The sequence below is a fragment of the Oryzias latipes genome, chromosome 10 (genome assembly GCF_002234675.1).
Source record: "Oryzias latipes chromosome 10, ASM223467v1".
In the NCBI taxonomy this organism is placed as follows: Eukaryota; Metazoa; Chordata; class Actinopteri; order Beloniformes; family Adrianichthyidae; genus Oryzias; species Oryzias latipes.
Genome location: NC_019868.2, coordinates 10,629,965 through 10,646,853, shown reverse-complemented (window position 1 = coordinate 10,646,853; position 16,889 = coordinate 10,629,965). Strand labels below are relative to the sequence as shown.

Here is a 16,889-nt window from a genome sequence, read left to right as displayed (position 1 = left end):
CCCTCCCCTCCCTGAGCTTCAGTGCGTCAGCTCTGCAACACACACAGCTCATGAGTCCACCCCTGACACACTGCCAGCTCCCTCACTACCTCTCCTCTGCTATCCCACTTCTCTGGGCTCCTTCTGCTTTTTAATGCCCTCTGTACATAAGCTAGACTGTCTGGCTGCCGTTCTCGTCTTCCCTCCTTACATCTTTAATAAAGATGCACACACACTTCAGGGGAAAATAGATCTATTGTTTAAACATTTCAAAGCACTCCCTGCCCCAATGAGCTTGGACTGCGTTAAGCACACCCTTTAATGCACAACAATCACATTCAAACTGCAGAACAAATATGAAAGGACGTCTTTGTGAACACACTGTGACAGAGCCTTTCTTAGCTCAGCCCACAGCTCCTTTGACTGGATCAGATCTCAGAAACTCCACTCAGACCACAGCAGAAAGAATTGCTGTTTTTACATGCGTTTCTTCAGAGTCGAGAATTCCGGTTTGAGCCTTTCCTTGATGTGAGGACATGCATGCAGCAGGAAGAGAGCAGCAGCTCTCCATCCTCATGCACAGCCACTCAGCTGATCCAGCTTAGGCTCTCTGCCATCTCATTACTGCATAGCATCTGTTTAGTGTGGACACACACACACAAACACCCACACATTCACATCTGACAGAACCTGCTGACACAACTGCTGCCACCACAAATCACAAGACCAGTTTTCTTCAAAACATTCTGCTTTATTGCAGAAAATGTTCATGTTTGAATACATTTGTCTTAAAGAAGTACATTCAGCTTGGAGGTTTGGAGAGTTGAAGCTGGAGACTCAAAAGATCAGAGGGAGACGAGAAGCAAAATGTCCCCTTGGTGGGATGCCTGAAGGTAAAGACGGCCCCACAACCTTAGAGCCTCTTGCTGTTATTTATTTTTGTTTTATTTTATTACAAAAGTGGCTGGAAAAATGTAGCATTAAAAATACAATGCATTCGTTATAACGCTTCATTAGGACAAGCAAAACATTAGATTCAAACATATTTTTAAGCTCTGAAAATAGCATTTCTGATGTCACTTAAAGGTTCTTCTTTCGTAAAATCTAGGAAGCCTCTGTCCATGTGACCTGTAACCTACAGTTAAACCTCCATTACAGTGCAAAGAGGAAAACCGTCTTCCGAAAATAATTAAGCTTGGCAGGAAATTATAAAAACAAACATTTTTAATGACATTGTAACATCTAAATGACCTCAACAGGACACATGCACTTAAAAAAAAACAAAAAAAAAACAGTCTGAGTTTTTGTAACGATCAATGAAGTAGTAACAGGAAGAATGTGTAACAACTCAAGACACAAACATGAAGAATGAGTAACATAACAACCTGGAACATCCTGGTTAAGTCAGAACATGAAATGAAGTTGATCTTTGAAGCTGGGAATGGGCTGCCTGTCTTTGAGGACAACAAAACTGTTGGCTCAAGCTCGTGTCAGGAGCTGCAGGCAAGCTCAAATGGCAAAAAGCTCTACAGTCTTCACAAGACATTTAAAAAAAAAAAACACGTAATAAAAATGTAACATAAGTGAGTAAAAATACACTTAAATATAAGCTCAAGTGAGGAAAAAGTAAATATTTTAAAGTTGTATTCAGAAGAATTTGAAATATTTAAATGGAATGTATGAAGCATTACATAAAGGAAGAAAAAGGGCCAAACAGTCCAGGCTGTCATTCTGATTCACAGTGGTTTCAGCTAAGCTGCTGCTGCAAATCTATGAGTGGTTTTCTTCAAATGTCATCACATGAGCATATAAAATAATGAGCATTAAGAGACTAAAACGGGGGGTTGGTACATATGCGTGAATGGTATCTTTTTTGAGTGACCTTTTTTTATTTTTTAATGTGGTTTCAAGCAAATATGAAAGTGATTTAGCGATCATGGCAACAACAAAACAAAAAACCTCTTTCTTTGATAGTGCAGATTTTCTGACTGAACTCTGCTTTCCCACACATGCAGCCGTGTCTGTTTTTTTACCCGCAGCATCAGCAACACATCTGTGTGGACGCACTTCGATTGCACTGCATTCATTGTTTATTTTTGGCTTTGTTCCAATACTAATATACATCTAACTTATGTACAACACAGCACATATATTTATTCTCTTAGCCTTCATTTGACCATTATCTCTGAGATTGGAAGAATTAGCTCATTGCCGGAATAAGCGTCAAGACTCGTCACTCCCTCCTGCACAAATACTTTTTTTTTTAGAGATTTCCTGGTATCCTGGCCTTAAATAACCTCTCTTGTTCCTAAACACAACATTAAGAATGATAAATATCTATAAATCAGAAATGTGTTGAGCAGTCTGCTTTGAGCAGGACTGACATCTCAATCAGCTATTTTCATCTCGGATGATTCAAATATGGGGTCGATTTCTTCTCTAAGATAAATAAATTTAAAAAATGAAAAGCAGAATCTATTCTTAAATATAGTCATAGATAGGAAAATAAACGTTTAAAGAAAGCAGTGACTGAGGTGATATTGTGATCCTTCCTTCATGCAGATTTGCCGCTTCTGAAGTGAAACATACCCGTTAGTTGAAACGGTGGTAAAGAGCTACTGAGAAGGCAGCCACACGCTGTATGCATTCATCTGGAGGCTAATATTAAAAAAAAAAAAGGAAACTCATGCCTGTCATCTTTGCCATTTAAAATAACATGACACTGCCCTGCAGGCATGCTTGAGGTGGGGCGTTGGGCACAGATGGGTGGATTAGACCGCCTCCATTAAACCATGGAGTTTTCTGCTGTTATGGGTCCACTTCAGCTCCTCCTGTCAGACCGCTGAAGAGCTGAGGCCCGACTGACTTTAATGTTGCCCGTCGAGTCCCGGCTGGTGGTTATGCTCCCTCGGGTGCTTGTAGGTAAGCGGTGTAACCGTTGATGTCTGAAAATTGCAAAATGGCACACAGATAACTTTCAGAATTTTCTCTCTCTCCAAGAGCTGGTGCAGACGAGGAAAAGAAAAAACCATCAGAAACCACCAGATCAAAGGCAAGTGGCCACACACCACATACATACGGTAAAGCTGCCCGTCCACCACGGACAAACATTAGTAAAGCAAAAATGATTGAAAGATTTGTTGAAGATCTGCAGGGAGACTTAAAACACACATCTGTCTGTCATTTACCTGGATATTTGGTGGAGGCCATCCATTGACAGCTACAGGAAAAATAGAAACTCGGGTTAAAACGTGACGGCACCTACAAAGGCTGGAGCTGCTGTGAGGCAGTCAGTCAACCTGGAAAATAAAGTTTGGTACCACGACTTTAATCCACCACATAAATCCAGGAGGAAGACTAAAACCAGCATAAGGTGGAACAAAAAGAGCAAAAGTAGATTCAGATTTTATGGGCGTAATGTTTTAAAGTTGGGCTTTTTGCCGTCTACCCCCTGGATTGCAGCGGCACGCGTCACATGCACAGAACAGAGCTCAAGTGCAGCGTCAACTTTCTTTCCAGAAAAGCATGCAGACAGCTACCAGCACCAGCACAGGTGTGCACACGGGAAAGTAAAACCACTTGTAACCAAACACACAGGTTCTGGGTTTGCCCACAGGGAAAGACAGAAGCAGACACTTCCCACTTAGATGAAACCAAAGACGCTGGAAGCACAAACATTTCAAGGACATGCATGACGGAAAAGAGGCTGGGCATCCAAACGGGAGGCTGAAAGGAGCACGAATCCCAACAAAAACCTTCAACTCAGGATGAATTCACACACGTGCCCCCATTGATCGTGTTAATGACGACACCAATCAAGTAAGAAAGAAAAAGTGCAACTCTTCAGCCAGCTTACACCACAACTAGAGAACACAGAAGAAAAACATTGCTTGTTGGCTTTCATCTTTTGATTTCCTCACTAAAGCTTTAGTTAATAGAGAGAACTACTGCAGGGGGAAAGGTTGGTAAAGGGAGTCACTGATTGGCTTAGCAGCCTAAAGGTTGGCTGGTACCTGTTTAAATGACAGTATGCGACTCATCAGAAAAGGTTCTCATGAGCAGGGGCCTGGCTGAAGACCCAGGAAACTCGAGGCCCCCGCCGCTTGACTCAACCAGCGTCTTCTAGAAGAGCGAGGCAAAAAACACCAGTGACGTCACTACCGTTCTCTGGCAAACATTTCTCTGTCCATCTCGTTGTTCTTGTTGCTCACAGACATACAAAGACACACACATTTACAAAAGCTTCAAAAATGGACACCTGGATACTGCAAACTCATCCATGGAGCTTTCTAGACAACTATTCTGAGTAGTCTTTACATAAATCAGACAGACTGCTGCACACATATCCTAAATGTGTAAGTGACTCTAAAGATGTAGTATGAGATTGTTGGCCTGAGCTCCATGCAAACTTTGATGCCTTGCAATGACCGGACAGAGCATGCGGGGGCAGCAGGCATCACAGCAGCACAGTCAGCTGGGGGGGGTGGGGGGTTCACTGATACAGCTGGACAGACAGGGATGGAAAACTGACGGTCGGTCCTACTCCACACTGTCGGGGCGGCAATCATTCCCACCAGTTTTTAGGACTTTAATGAAACTTATCTGTGAAAAATTCCAAAAGGAGGTTGGAATTTGATTTAAACAAAGTGGATTGCAATTAAAAATCCAACCATATTTACTTTACAGACAGGAAGGAAGGAATCTGACAGTGGGAGAGGAAAGACAGTGGAGCAAGTTTCCAAGCAGGTGGGAACTGCTCAGGGAAGATCTGCAAGTATAAACGCAGGAGGGAAGGAAAAAAAAAATAAATGCATAAAAGAGACCTCAGTCACTCCATGAGAAGCTGTGAGTGCTAGCGGTCTGTGACAACATGAAGATAGTGGATGTCCCCGAGGTAGGAAGGCGATGCTTCATCTTTAGGAAGGACAGTCCACAGAGAAAAGAGAAGAAGAGAAAAGGATGAAATAGATCAAGAGAAGCCGTGACACGGCTAAAGCAGCCATTAGGAAAGCAAAGTTGGAAATGGGAAAAAGAGAAGGAAGGTTTCCTGGCGCTTAAAATACGAGCAAAGTAACAGAAAAATGACAAATCCATCTTCTGAAAGCAGAAGATGGACGATACGTGAAAACCTGCCACTGATTCTGCTACCTCTGTTCACACCTTAAAAAGCTTATTGAAGATTTTGTCACCAAGACTAAAGAAAGAGATATAGTGAGTCTGTAGTAGTTAAAACAAAACCCTTTTTTCTTAGTCCCTAATTAAACTTTTTCCATTTTTTTCCTTTTAAGAGGCTTCATTTCATTGGCTCTCCAATTAGTAACATTAGTCAGCACTTTTATTAGCCTTCACAATCAAAGCTCTTTCATAAACCAGGTCTTAGTGCTGAAAGAGTTCATTTTGGTCTGTCAGGTCATGTAACTTCAGAGGCGAGGACGCCATCAAGAAGATATCCGTTTACAAACCTTCTGAATTATTTATTCTGATTACTTTGCAATCACAATGCAGTCTTTCCTGTTTTAAACCCTTTAAATGAACTCAAACACTAAGGGGCGATCGAGACCTGAGGACAAAAAAGGATTACATCATTACAGGTGAAAACAATACAGATCTGGGAGTTGGGCGGATGGAACAAGTGCAACTGTGTGCACATTTGGGTTTCAGCTCTACCTGACGAGCATGGGATCCATGGTTTTTGCGGAACACTGCAAACAGAATCTCTGGCAGTAGGCTCAGAAGGATGAGCAAGATGATGACCAGCCAGGCTGACACGGAGCCCAGCATGTTGGCAAACACGAAGTACAAACGCTGATGTCTGATGAAAGGCCTGCAGGAGAAAGCAAACATTCCGCTTCAAGTGTCTGTAAACAACACAGAAAGGGTCAAATGTGATGCATATGTTTCTTTCATCCAAATCAGTTTTCTAACCATATGATTCCTCCCCAGAAGAAGCTGAAAAACACGTAGAAAGCTAAGGAGCCCCAGATTACAAAGTGGTTGATCCACGTCCAGTGCCGAGTGTCCAAAGCCAGCTAGAAAGGTGAAGAGAAAGGAAATAAGACAAGAACATAAAAAAATAAGCATACAGTGAAACATAATGCCACACTTTTATGGGGTAAGATAACTGTCAAAATCAAACATATGTACACAGACAAAGTTGTACACAAAAAAACACTTTTTGCACAACTTTGCCAAAAATATGAATATTTAGTTTTACATTTAACATGTCTGTTGTAAAAACGGTTTGTCTTTGTTTAGAAAATGACATTTCTTTATCTTGAATACGAAATTTCCCGTTACATTACTGTCAAAAACATGTCACAGGGTTAAAGGCATATATATCAAGTCACAAAGCATTGATTCCACGAGGCGCGTGGGCAAACTGAGACTCTTTTGTTTGACTGAAAGAGAATAGAACTGAACTTTATTGAAGCCAAAGCAGGCAAACTAATTTGTTACTATACCTCTTTTGAAATAAATAACATAATGAAAACAGTCTTCAACATCATTTTTCCAGCTGTGTGTTTAGTTGTTGCCAGGCGACAACAGCTAATCGTGGAAAGGATGCACCCGCAGAGCGTTTCAGACCCAGAAGTGGTGGAAAATAGTCCAAACGGAGTAGTAGACATTTCACTACACTTATTAGGTTAAAAGAAAAGTCAAAAGAGATTGATAATGAGAGAATAATGAAACAAAAACACATGGGCTACTTTGGGGTTAAAGTAACCAGCATCCTATCACGGCAACAGTTAAAAAAAAAAAAAAAAAAAAAAGAAGTCCCATCATTAGGATCAGAATACTGTGCCCAACTTTGTTTTTTTTTGCTAATATATGGCAAGATTGTTTTTTTGTTTTATTTACACAGCTCTAAATGAGGTGTCATTGTATTACTCTATTACATATTATTGTTCATTAAACTAATCTCTCTTATTTATGATGTAATTGCTGTGAAATGAAGATTGGTGACAATTAGTTGTGACCAATCATCAACACAAAAAGTTAGTAAAGTAATGCGAAAAAATAAAAATACTAAAGTCGTTTATAAAACAGGTAAACTGTTTGTATCAGTGCCTGAATGTTCTCCTGACGTTCTCTAGCGGTAGTCAGTCTGCATGCGCTTTGCTGACTCAATGTTTTAGGACTTGATCTACTTGCCTGTGGCATATTTTCAACAGTAACTTAACAGAGTAGACTTTGCATTGAAGGCAAAGAAAAGTCATATTCAAAACATCTGTATTTAAAACAAAAATATCAAATGTAAAAGCAAATGCATTCATGTTTTTTTTCTTAAGTGTGCACAACTTTGTTTTATTTTGAAAGTACTCTTACCCCATAAACTCTCTCTAAGCAAATTGATGAAAGCTTACTTTTAGAGTTACAGTGAACACGAGAACAGTGAAGACAATAGTCCCATACGACCAGTTCCCGAAAACCTGGATCCAGTTAGGAAAAAAATAACAGTTATGAAGCAACACTGACTTGTTTAACTTCATATCTACGTAGAGGGTGCTTCCAGTCAAACCTGGCCATTGTCCTGCAGGGCTGGGTTGCTGAACAAACACCGAACACCAAAGAAGAAGAGTAAGCCCTGAAAGACTCCAAGTACGGTCCAGTACAGGAATGGCCACCACTGCAGCATGGCGTTCTTTGCAACATCTCTGCAAAACATGAAAAATAAAGAGAAAGGAAGATTACACGATTCAAGTACTGTACTCATTGTATTCATCTTTGCTGACAACTCTAGTTGTAAACAGAGAAAGGATAAACAGAGTGATGACTAACCATCAGTCTTCATGGAATGAATGTTATTACTGGTATTACATTTAATTAAACCTTTAGTGAATCACCAGATTATAGGAAATAGAACTTTTGACAATGCCATGAGGCTTTGTGCATTAAATGAAGCATGTCAAAAGAAACAGGATCTTTAGGATATCAGAAGTGGATAATGAATAAAAGCTTTGTGACACAGCCAGAAATTTGCTTTAGTACTAAGTGGATACTTTCCTAAAAAACAGTTAAACCCCATTTAGGCTATGTATAATCTATAAATACAGCTAACATAACCTTTGTTGGAAAGAAAAAGTTACCATTACAGTATTTTTTCATTTGATAGACTAAATATCTGATCCATTTCTCATATTCTTTTTAAATGTATTTAAATTAAGGGTGCTGGAAAAAAGTAATACCTAGTTTTCTATTTAAATGAATGGAGACCCCTTAATAATGAGAAACCAAAATAAATAAATAAAAATCCTAAGAATGGAAGAGAGGAATCCCTCTATTCACCTGTAGAGGGTGGCATTTTCCAGGAGATCATCAATGCTAATGTGCTGCTCCAGCAGGCTGTAAGCCAGGATGGGCATAGAGGTGAAGCAGATGTTGTACATGGTCAGATAGGCCGCATCATACAGAGGCTGGGGAGGATGGGTTTTAGGAGAAAAGATTGAAAAGGGTGGGGGGGTTTAACGAGGAGGAGAAGGAAGGACGGGGGAACCGGGGATTAATACAACGGAGAGGACAAAACTCATTCACACTTTCATGGATTCATGAATGATCCATGTCAGGGGTCAACGGCTAGACTGGAAAATACAGACACTCAGTGAGACAAAACACATTTACTTTATTATCCAGACTTTTTAAAATGTTATGGTCTTTGTTTTGGTTTTGAAGTTTCGAGGATAATTTGATTCAGTAAAGCACTTTGTGCTATGAATGTTTGAAAAGTGATTTAAAAACGAGCATAGATAGATGTTTACGTTGCTGAGTGTATTCTGCAGATAACTTAAAACCAAATGCATATTTAATATAGATTATATCATCTATAACCAACTGCTAAGTAAATTGATTGAAGTACAAAAAAGCAAACATGACTTTAAAATGTGGGTTAAAGATAGTTTTAAAGTCTCAGTCCGACGCATCTGGATCCCATCAGTAGAAGTTCAAAGGAGTGTGACGGGATGACTGAGAGAAGTGAAAAGCTTTTCTAAATGACAAGGGGGTGAGAATTTTAGGAGCTCTGCCTCCTTTCATGTTTGGAATACTACTGAAGCTCAGCAGGGACTCAGGAAATACTCACTTGTTGAGAATATCCACAGAAGAACTGGTACAAAAACTGTGGTAGGATGAAGCAGAGATTCTGCAGAAGTAGTTTACAAACATATATTTAGGTCAAAGAGAAGAGAGAAGAATATTACATCAAAAATGTAAATAATATTGCAAAGAAAGCAATAAAGAATCAGGTTATTTTACCTTGTAAAAGAAATACTGCACTAGGTGAGCTATACGGACGTAGTAGAGATGGCCATGAGCCAACAGAAGCTTTTTGAGGTGTTTGAGTTTGGGGATGGCGTAGTCACTGTTTCTCACCGCCTGCCGACCTTCTTTCCCCTTGATTCCTGAAACACCAAAAGGCAGACGAGACACTTTATTACAAAGCTACTTTTCACTGCATTTTAGACTGGAGGGGTTATCTTACCAATGCCAACATGAGCCTCCAAAATCATGCTGACATCATTAGCTCCATCTCCAATGGAAAGAGTGATTGGACTTCCTTTAGAGTTCTTCACCATTTTAACAATCTATAGAAGAAGCAGGACAAGGGACACACCAGGCTGTTAATACTAAAGGGGTTATTTCGATGGGTAAATGTCCACCTTTACTGCTCTGACCTGAGCTTTCTGAAGGGGAGCCATGCGGCAGCAGAGCACAGCCGTGCAGTTCTGACAAATCTGCAGGAATAGGCTCTCGTAGGAATTTGGTTTGGATGCAGAAGACGACTTGAGCATCAGTGATAAAGACGCTCCGTCTATAATGAAGCCATAATCATGGTTGGCCCCAGACCAACTCCTAAAACACACAGAGCAAAACATTACATCAAAAGACCATCCACGTGAAAGGATGTCTCCCAATGTTATTTCAGTGAGATCAGGTAAAAAAACGAACCGACCTGGCAATGCCTCCTTTTACTGGTGGTGCATCCTGTACGGCTTTTTTATGATACTCAAGCAACAGCTCATGGAGTCGTTCCTCGCGACTTCGCCCTCTATCCTCGAGAGTTCGCAAAGTTAGCTCCAGCAGCTCTGTGTTCCTCTGGAACAACCTACAAGCATAGCAAGTGGACTTTGCCGTCTCCATCTTGTCTCCAGTCAGGACCCAAACCTTCATCCCTGCTCCTTGCAGGGCTTCCATCGTCTCAGCTGCCTCCTCCTGGAGCCTTCAAAATAAAAGGCAGACATGTATAAATGAAACATGACAAAGGACAAAAAAACCCAGACTGTAATAAGATTGTCAAAGATGAAGACACATCTATTTTGTAGTATGTGTGGGAATACGGTTAGGCAGAGGTTTGGAATGGTCTGAAGCAAAGACCATTTGATTTTCTTTTGGATGCTGTAAGGACACAAAGCAAACCTTTTTTTGTTTTTGATGAAAAAACATTTCATATTTTGCTCAACTCCACTTTTTATAATCTGCTTATGTATACTTGAATTAGAATATCGTGGAAAAATGTGATTATTTCCATAATCCCATACAAAATTAACTTTCAAAGAATATAGATTCAGGGCCCACTGTTGATGTTACTAAGTATGTATTTGTTTATTTTTACATAAATGGGAGTTCCAGCTCCTAAAACCCACAAAAACAGGATCTCAGAAATAGGGTATGTTGAGACATCACAATTTACTTCTCAGTTTTTGCAAAAAGATGAAGACTGAGATTATGATCACATCAAATCAATCAAAAAGTATTTTCAAAATGATCTGTCCATCTTCAATCCTTCAATAGTATGGGCAGGGAGCAGGTCCTTCTAGAAGAGGAAATCTGCCTTTCCATCCAGATCTTCAGCAGAAGGAATCATTCTGATAGACTGCTGCAGGGATTTTGGATTGAAGAAAGCAGAGTTTACCAACACAGGCGCTGGACATTGCAGCCCAGCCAGAAGTGTATCCCATCTCCCAACAGCCCATCTCCCAAACGCCTCAGAAAGTGGTTCTTGAAGCTGTATCTTTTGCTGCATCTTCTCCTTCCACATGTTGCCCTTCCATTAGATTTTCCATTAATCTCAGACACAGGCCTCTGTGAACAGCAGCCTCCTTAGCTATGAATTTTAGTGCCTCACCCAAACTATGCAGCATCTCGATGTTGGTTCTCTTGGGTAATGGTCAAGTCTTAAGTCTTCCCCATATGATACCAAACTGAACCAATTTAATGACATCTTGAGGCCTGTACCTTGAGTTTAGAGATTTTTTTAGAACATTCCCTGACAAATCTGGGCACATTTCTCCACATTATTCTAATTTCTATGAAATCATGTTTTTGTGGGTTTTATGAGCTGGAACCCCAACAATTTATGTCAAAATGAACAAATAATAATGACTTAAGCTCAATTAAACAGTGGTCCCTGAATCTATATTCTATGAAAGTTTTTTTTCTTATGGAATAAGGAAAATGAAAGCACTTTTCCTTGATATTCTAACTTTTTGGAAAGTGCCTGTATTTTATGTATAAACATTTTACAGATTATAAAGAACAACACAACCACCAGGTGGCAGTGTTAGCTTCAAGTAACCCTGAAAAAAGAGAAAAAACTATATATATATATATACAAAGATTTAGGCTAATTGAAAAATTTTATGTAAATTTAATTTAATTCTGAATCTCCAATAATGAAATACATTTATTTTGATACCAGAATTTATTAAGAGAAATGGGATTTCTTTTTTTTTCTTTTTTTTTTAGGAACAGTTGTATGGTTGCACCCACCGATCTTCCACAGCAGTAGCTCCTATCAGGGTCATTTCCGTCTCCACTTGGTTGTAAACGGCCATCAGCTTCTCCTCTCTGTCCTGCAGAGCCAATCTAGCTTCCTTTAGTTCTTCGTCCACCTGGGCAAACTCCTCTGGGCTTAGACGTTTGGAGGCGACACACAGTGTGCGATAACCCTCCTATCCAGCGAAAATGCAAAAGAAGTTTATGCGAAAGTTATTAAGACTGAGACATTGAGGAAAACTATGTTGGTTTACACCCACTGTTGCATTCCGCTCCACATGCATGCGTATCTTTTCAACCTCCTCCTGCTTGACTCGAGGGAAGATGGATGAATCTGCTCCCTTGCAGAAAAGAAATGTTTCACCTGGAAAGTAAAACAAGAAAATAAGTCACAGGATTAACAAGATTAACACCATTTTTTTAAAGTAGGAAACATCAATCTCAAGCTCACCTGATGTATCTTTAATTATAACACTCATTCGCCTTCTTACTGGATCAAAGTTGAGCACGTGAAGCAGTTCATACCTTTGAAAGATATTAAGTCAATTTAAAAGTGGGGTTCTATGCGTGATTGAAATGTAGAGAAACAAAATCCAACTCTATATCTGTGTAGTTACCTACTTTTCAACTTCTTTTTTCCTGTTGAGGATTTTCAGTGTTTTACTTTCAAGACCCAAAAATGTGAAGCCATACCTGCAGATGGAGACAAACAACCACAAAAGTGCAACTTGAATTCATTTTTCCACAAATGGAGCTTTAAAAAGATTTGCTCCACTTTCAAAATCGATTTTGAAGCAACTAAAAGTGTTGAGTCATGAAAATCAAATTCCTACCTCATGGCACCTTTGACAAGAGCGATCTCATCAGGCGAGGAAGCTATAAAACCCCTCTCCTCTTGTGATGAAGCTTCATCCAATATTGAACCGTCCACTTGGTCTGCCAGTCCATCCTGCTCTGCAGACTCCTTCACCTGGACTGTGTGGCACAGACATAGGGCTCGCAGAAATTGATCTTCCTTCTCCTGGTGACAAAAACATAAACAAGAGTTAACACATGAAAGTAGATCAGAGAACTTGAAGCATAAAAGACATATCATGCTTTTCTTAAACCTTTCAGAGTAAACTATATTCATATGTATGATAATATATTACCTTTGGCACACTAAAGAACTTTTTTTTATTTAGTAAACATTACTTATTTTCCTGAGTTCTTTTTCAACCCGAGAGTACATATTATACGATATATGAATATGCAAACTTTTGCACAGATGGATGTGCATACTGTGCATATAAAAGGAAAGAGATTTTTCAGATCACAGCTAGGTCGGCAGAGAAAGTGTGTGTGTGTTAGCCTGGGGGTGGGACGGCAGGGCAGATTCTTCCTGGAAGGGGCTGTTCTCACTGGTCTACGTCACAACGTGAGAACCCGCTTGTTTTCGTGGATTGGGAGCGGCTGGTGCCCAAGGCGCAGGTTTTTAGAGGAACATTCAGAAATGCGTGAACGGCTCAGAATACAACTTTGGGGTTGTTTATAGTGTGGAATGAACATTATAATACACTTTAAAGCTCACAAATTTCATTTCACATGATATACGCCCTTTAACACTTACAGCCACTGATTGAGTAATATACAGAAGCTTAGGTTGTAATACAGTTCCTGATTTACAACCGCTTATCTGAATGGAGGCTTTGTAAAACACAAGTTGAAGTGCAACAGCGTATAAAGTGCCACCAGGGCTGGCCGTTCCCCTCCTGCGAGTTAACTGCGTATGTCCACATGTCAAGGAGATCATGCCTGCATGACCTACAAGGGGTCTTTCTGTGTAACAAGCTATGTAATGACCATATGTCAGTGTTTGAGTGATTTGTACAGCAGATGGTGGGACACCACAACACCCACCCTGCCAGCTTTCTGCTGCACTTTGTTCACAGGTCCATCTGTTACAGAGAACCCGTCCAGCTCATCGCAAGCGTCCCGGTACTTGTACTGAAAACCGTCGATGCAGCATTCTATGAACTCCATGTTGTTCTGAGTGAGCGTCCCCGTCTTGTCTGTAAAGACATACTCCACCTGCAGGAAAACAGGAGTGGTGACAAAGACAAATACTCCTTCAGATCCATAAGAACAGACTTTCAACCAGCAGGCTCCAACAACAACATTGTGTAGTTACTTCCAGAAAGAATTGAGCTGCATTAGTCAGTTTAATGGAGCATCACCATTAAATAATCATCTGGCAAACTAAGTGTAACTGATCCTTATGCAGGACAGACCTAGGGGGATGAAAAAGGAAGAATCGCGACAGGAGTGCCAATGGAAGGTAACATTATACAGCAGCACCAGCCCTGCTCTCCTCATTCACAGCAAAATGGTTGTGTTGTTGATTTTGTTTTTCTGTAGCAATATCTTACAGTCAAAAAAAAAAAAAAAAAGGCTTCGTCTCCACAACTGTGGTCAAATCATTTCTGTTGTATAGTGACCAACACGGAGTGGCACTTTCAGGTGTTCTACATTTACAAATCTGTGAGAAAGCTAGATGGTGCGTGGAATGTGAGTTTTGTCAGAAAAGACTGGTGCAGACATCTGTGGAACAACCACTTTGTTAAAACCACATTTGCTTGTCTATAAACTTGGTACATAGCACTCCTCTCCTGAATACTTCCATCTGCTGCTGCCAAAACAGCCAAATGATAAACTCAATTTCCTTTTGAGCTGGCTGATACAGTCCACAATTGTAACAGTCTTTTCAGAAAGAAATGTGCTGCAACTGTGTACCCGCATGCTTTCAAAAACATTTATGGGCATCATATCCTTAACAGGAGATCTGGATTCTACCTAATGTAAGCCAGGGAATGAACACATAATAAAGTGGTTATATTTTTACGGTTTTTAAATTGTTGATGTCATCTATACCCGACATTGGAATTGAAATGAAAACCTTTAAGCATTTGTAGGCAGACTTGTTTGTTCTTAATCCCTTTTTATCTGTATTTTGCGGTTTGTTGTGAAACTAGGGACACGGTTACTTGAGGTCACATGTAAAGCTGAGGAACAGGTTCTGTAGCTAGAGGTTGATAAAAAATTCCAAAAGAGTACTTGCGCCTACTTCTGGCAATACATGTGAGAACTGTGCATTTTCCCTAACTCTTGTGTCATGCAGAGGATTTCGGTAAACAGAAGACTGCAGTGTGTAAAATTAGTACTCCACTAAAGACGAGTGTTACGTTTCTGAATGTCTGACCTGTCCCAGCTCTTCGTTTAGGTCTGAAGTGTTGACCAGTGCCCCCTCTTTGATTTCAGGGTCGAAGAAATCTTTATCCCACGTGATGAAAAAGGATCCCAAAAACTTCTGCATCTCAACTGTGACATACATGGACACCGGAATGATAAAGTTGAAGAGCACCATGAAGGATAGGAAGTCGGTGAACATTTTTAGGTACTGTTGAGAAAAACAAAAACAGTAGAGACGCAGTTAAACAAGAAGAATCGTGGATTACCAAGCTCAGTGGGGGAAATTCTTAAAAAGCTTACGCAAAAGAACACACCACTATATCAGACACAGAAGGATCATTGAGAAACAACAAAACTGCTTCTGCTTCCGAAGAAAAGAACAAACTGGTGAGATCTGGAATTTAAGAAAGGCCTAAATTTCCACAGAGGACAACAGTGACGTATAATCATAGTTTTTTTTTTTTTTCATGGTTAAGGCTAACCTCTGAGGAGGAGAAACGCCCTTCAGGAGGGAGGGAAAATCATTATGAAGGGATTCTCAGCACTGATGATTTCACATGAGCAAATACAGATGGTTTACCACAAGTCACAAAATCTGACAGGATGCAAACTGTTCAAAGCCCAAACAAATTTCAAAAGAACAGCATTCGTCTTTAACTCGAACCCAACAATAAAAGAACTGGGAGCATATGAGCCCCTATGATGCAAAGTGTTCAGCATCTGCAGTGAAATGTACCACTTCAACACAGAAGCGAAAAATAAAAACATTCCAGAGCTTCCTTCAAACAAAAGGCTCGGGCAGAAAAACAAAGATTGAGTATGGTTGGGAACAAGACCTGCATGTCTGGTCTGATAACGTGCATACCATTGTTATTTTTACTTCTTCCAAGTTTTTAAAAACATATTTGACATAAAATGTGATGTTCTAAAGATTTTGCTGCAGAGCATGAAGCATGTTTTAAACTGTCAAAAGTAGTGCTATTATTTTACAATCATTCATTCAGAATGACTCAGATTTGATCAAATTAGCAGCTGCATTTAGCATAAAAGAACCTAGAAACCAAAACACTTTGATGTAGCCAAATGCAGAAGTTATTTAAAGATAAATGAGAAACAACAAGAAACCAGTTAGCCTGCCTGTCATTTTCTCAATATTTCTGAGAAACACTCGAGTCTCTCAAGAGAAAAAATGCCCTTAAGAAAAAATGGGAGCGGAAAAAGGAAAGAGGTTTTAGCGTACCTGTCAAAATTTATAAATATTTGTTGGAATGACTGGAATCCTGCTTTGATTGTATTGCAGATGCGGAAATACCATAAGTACGGTATGTTCTTCAGTGTCTTATCTTTTAAAGCATTTAGAAGATGTTGTTTGTTTCTCTTAGGTTATGGAACAAACAGGAAACCATCTGCTTTAAGGAAGTTTATCATTTCAAAAGTATGTTTCAACTATGGCAAGCAGTCTTACATTGTTTTAAAATCACAACTGCATGAAAAAGTCTTCTGCAGTGCAGATAATATCACATTGACATTTATGCTGCTACACAGAAGTGCTAAGACGATCAAACTGAAACATGGGTAAAATCTTCAGAATATACAAAAACACTGAGCCAATCAATAGGATTGAGCTGCATTTTATTTGCTGACAACAAAACTAAAAGCAGAAAAATCAGCAAAATGTTGCAAAATAAAAGTCTAGCTAAGCCACATACAGAGGAAACTTGTGACCCGCTATATGGTCAACTGTGGCTAAAACAATTGTCGACAATGAATAAATCAAACGGTGATGGAAATTTCTAGTACTATTTAAAGCTCTCAGTAAAAAGTGTAAATAAAAAGTTGCATTTACTTTATAAATTGTGCAAATATCCGGATGGTGCAATGATGTGTATTTAGCACACAGCAGCACAGTACAA

At 39.7% G+C, this 16,889-nt stretch overlaps 1 protein-coding gene across 8 annotated transcripts in view; it reads right to left on the bottom strand.

Moving 5' to 3' along the window:
- Positions 1-709: 709 nt before the first annotated feature.
- atp11c (ATPase phospholipid transporting 11C) overlaps positions 710-16,889 on the bottom strand; it is a 60,286-nt gene continuing 44,106 nt past the window's right edge. The window contains exons 12-31 of one of the 8 annotated variants that reach the window (XM_023959026.1): positions 14,987-15,184; positions 13,648-13,818; positions 12,582-12,769; positions 12,370-12,441; positions 12,200-12,273; positions 12,009-12,112; positions 11,743-11,924; positions 9,926-10,192; positions 9,648-9,825; positions 9,455-9,557; positions 9,229-9,374; positions 9,056-9,115; positions 8,266-8,393; positions 7,499-7,634; positions 7,344-7,409; positions 5,905-6,008; positions 5,647-5,803; positions 3,993-4,101; positions 3,168-3,199; positions 710-2,924 (exon numbers count right to left, since the gene is read on the bottom strand). In XM_023959026.1, the coding sequence (XP_023814794.1) occupies positions 3,997-4,101; positions 5,647-5,803; positions 5,905-6,008; positions 7,344-7,409; positions 7,499-7,634; positions 8,266-8,393; positions 9,056-9,115; positions 9,229-9,374; positions 9,455-9,557; positions 9,648-9,825; positions 9,926-10,192; positions 11,743-11,924; positions 12,009-12,112; positions 12,200-12,273; positions 12,370-12,441; positions 12,582-12,769; positions 13,648-13,818; positions 14,987-15,184 (2,439 nt within the window). In that variant the 3' untranslated portion in view covers positions 710-2,924; positions 3,168-3,199; positions 3,993-3,996. Of the gene's footprint in view, positions 2,925-3,167; positions 3,279-3,946; positions 4,894-5,646; positions 5,804-5,904; positions 6,009-7,343; positions 7,410-7,498; positions 7,635-8,265; positions 8,394-9,055; positions 9,116-9,228; positions 9,375-9,454; positions 9,558-9,647; positions 9,826-9,925; positions 10,193-11,742; positions 11,925-12,008; positions 12,113-12,199; positions 12,274-12,369; positions 12,442-12,581; positions 12,770-13,647; positions 13,819-14,986; positions 15,185-16,889 lie in introns of those variants that run through there. The other 7 variants (XR_002873968.1, XM_023959029.1, XM_023959025.1 and 4 more) reach the window with 7 other exon arrangements.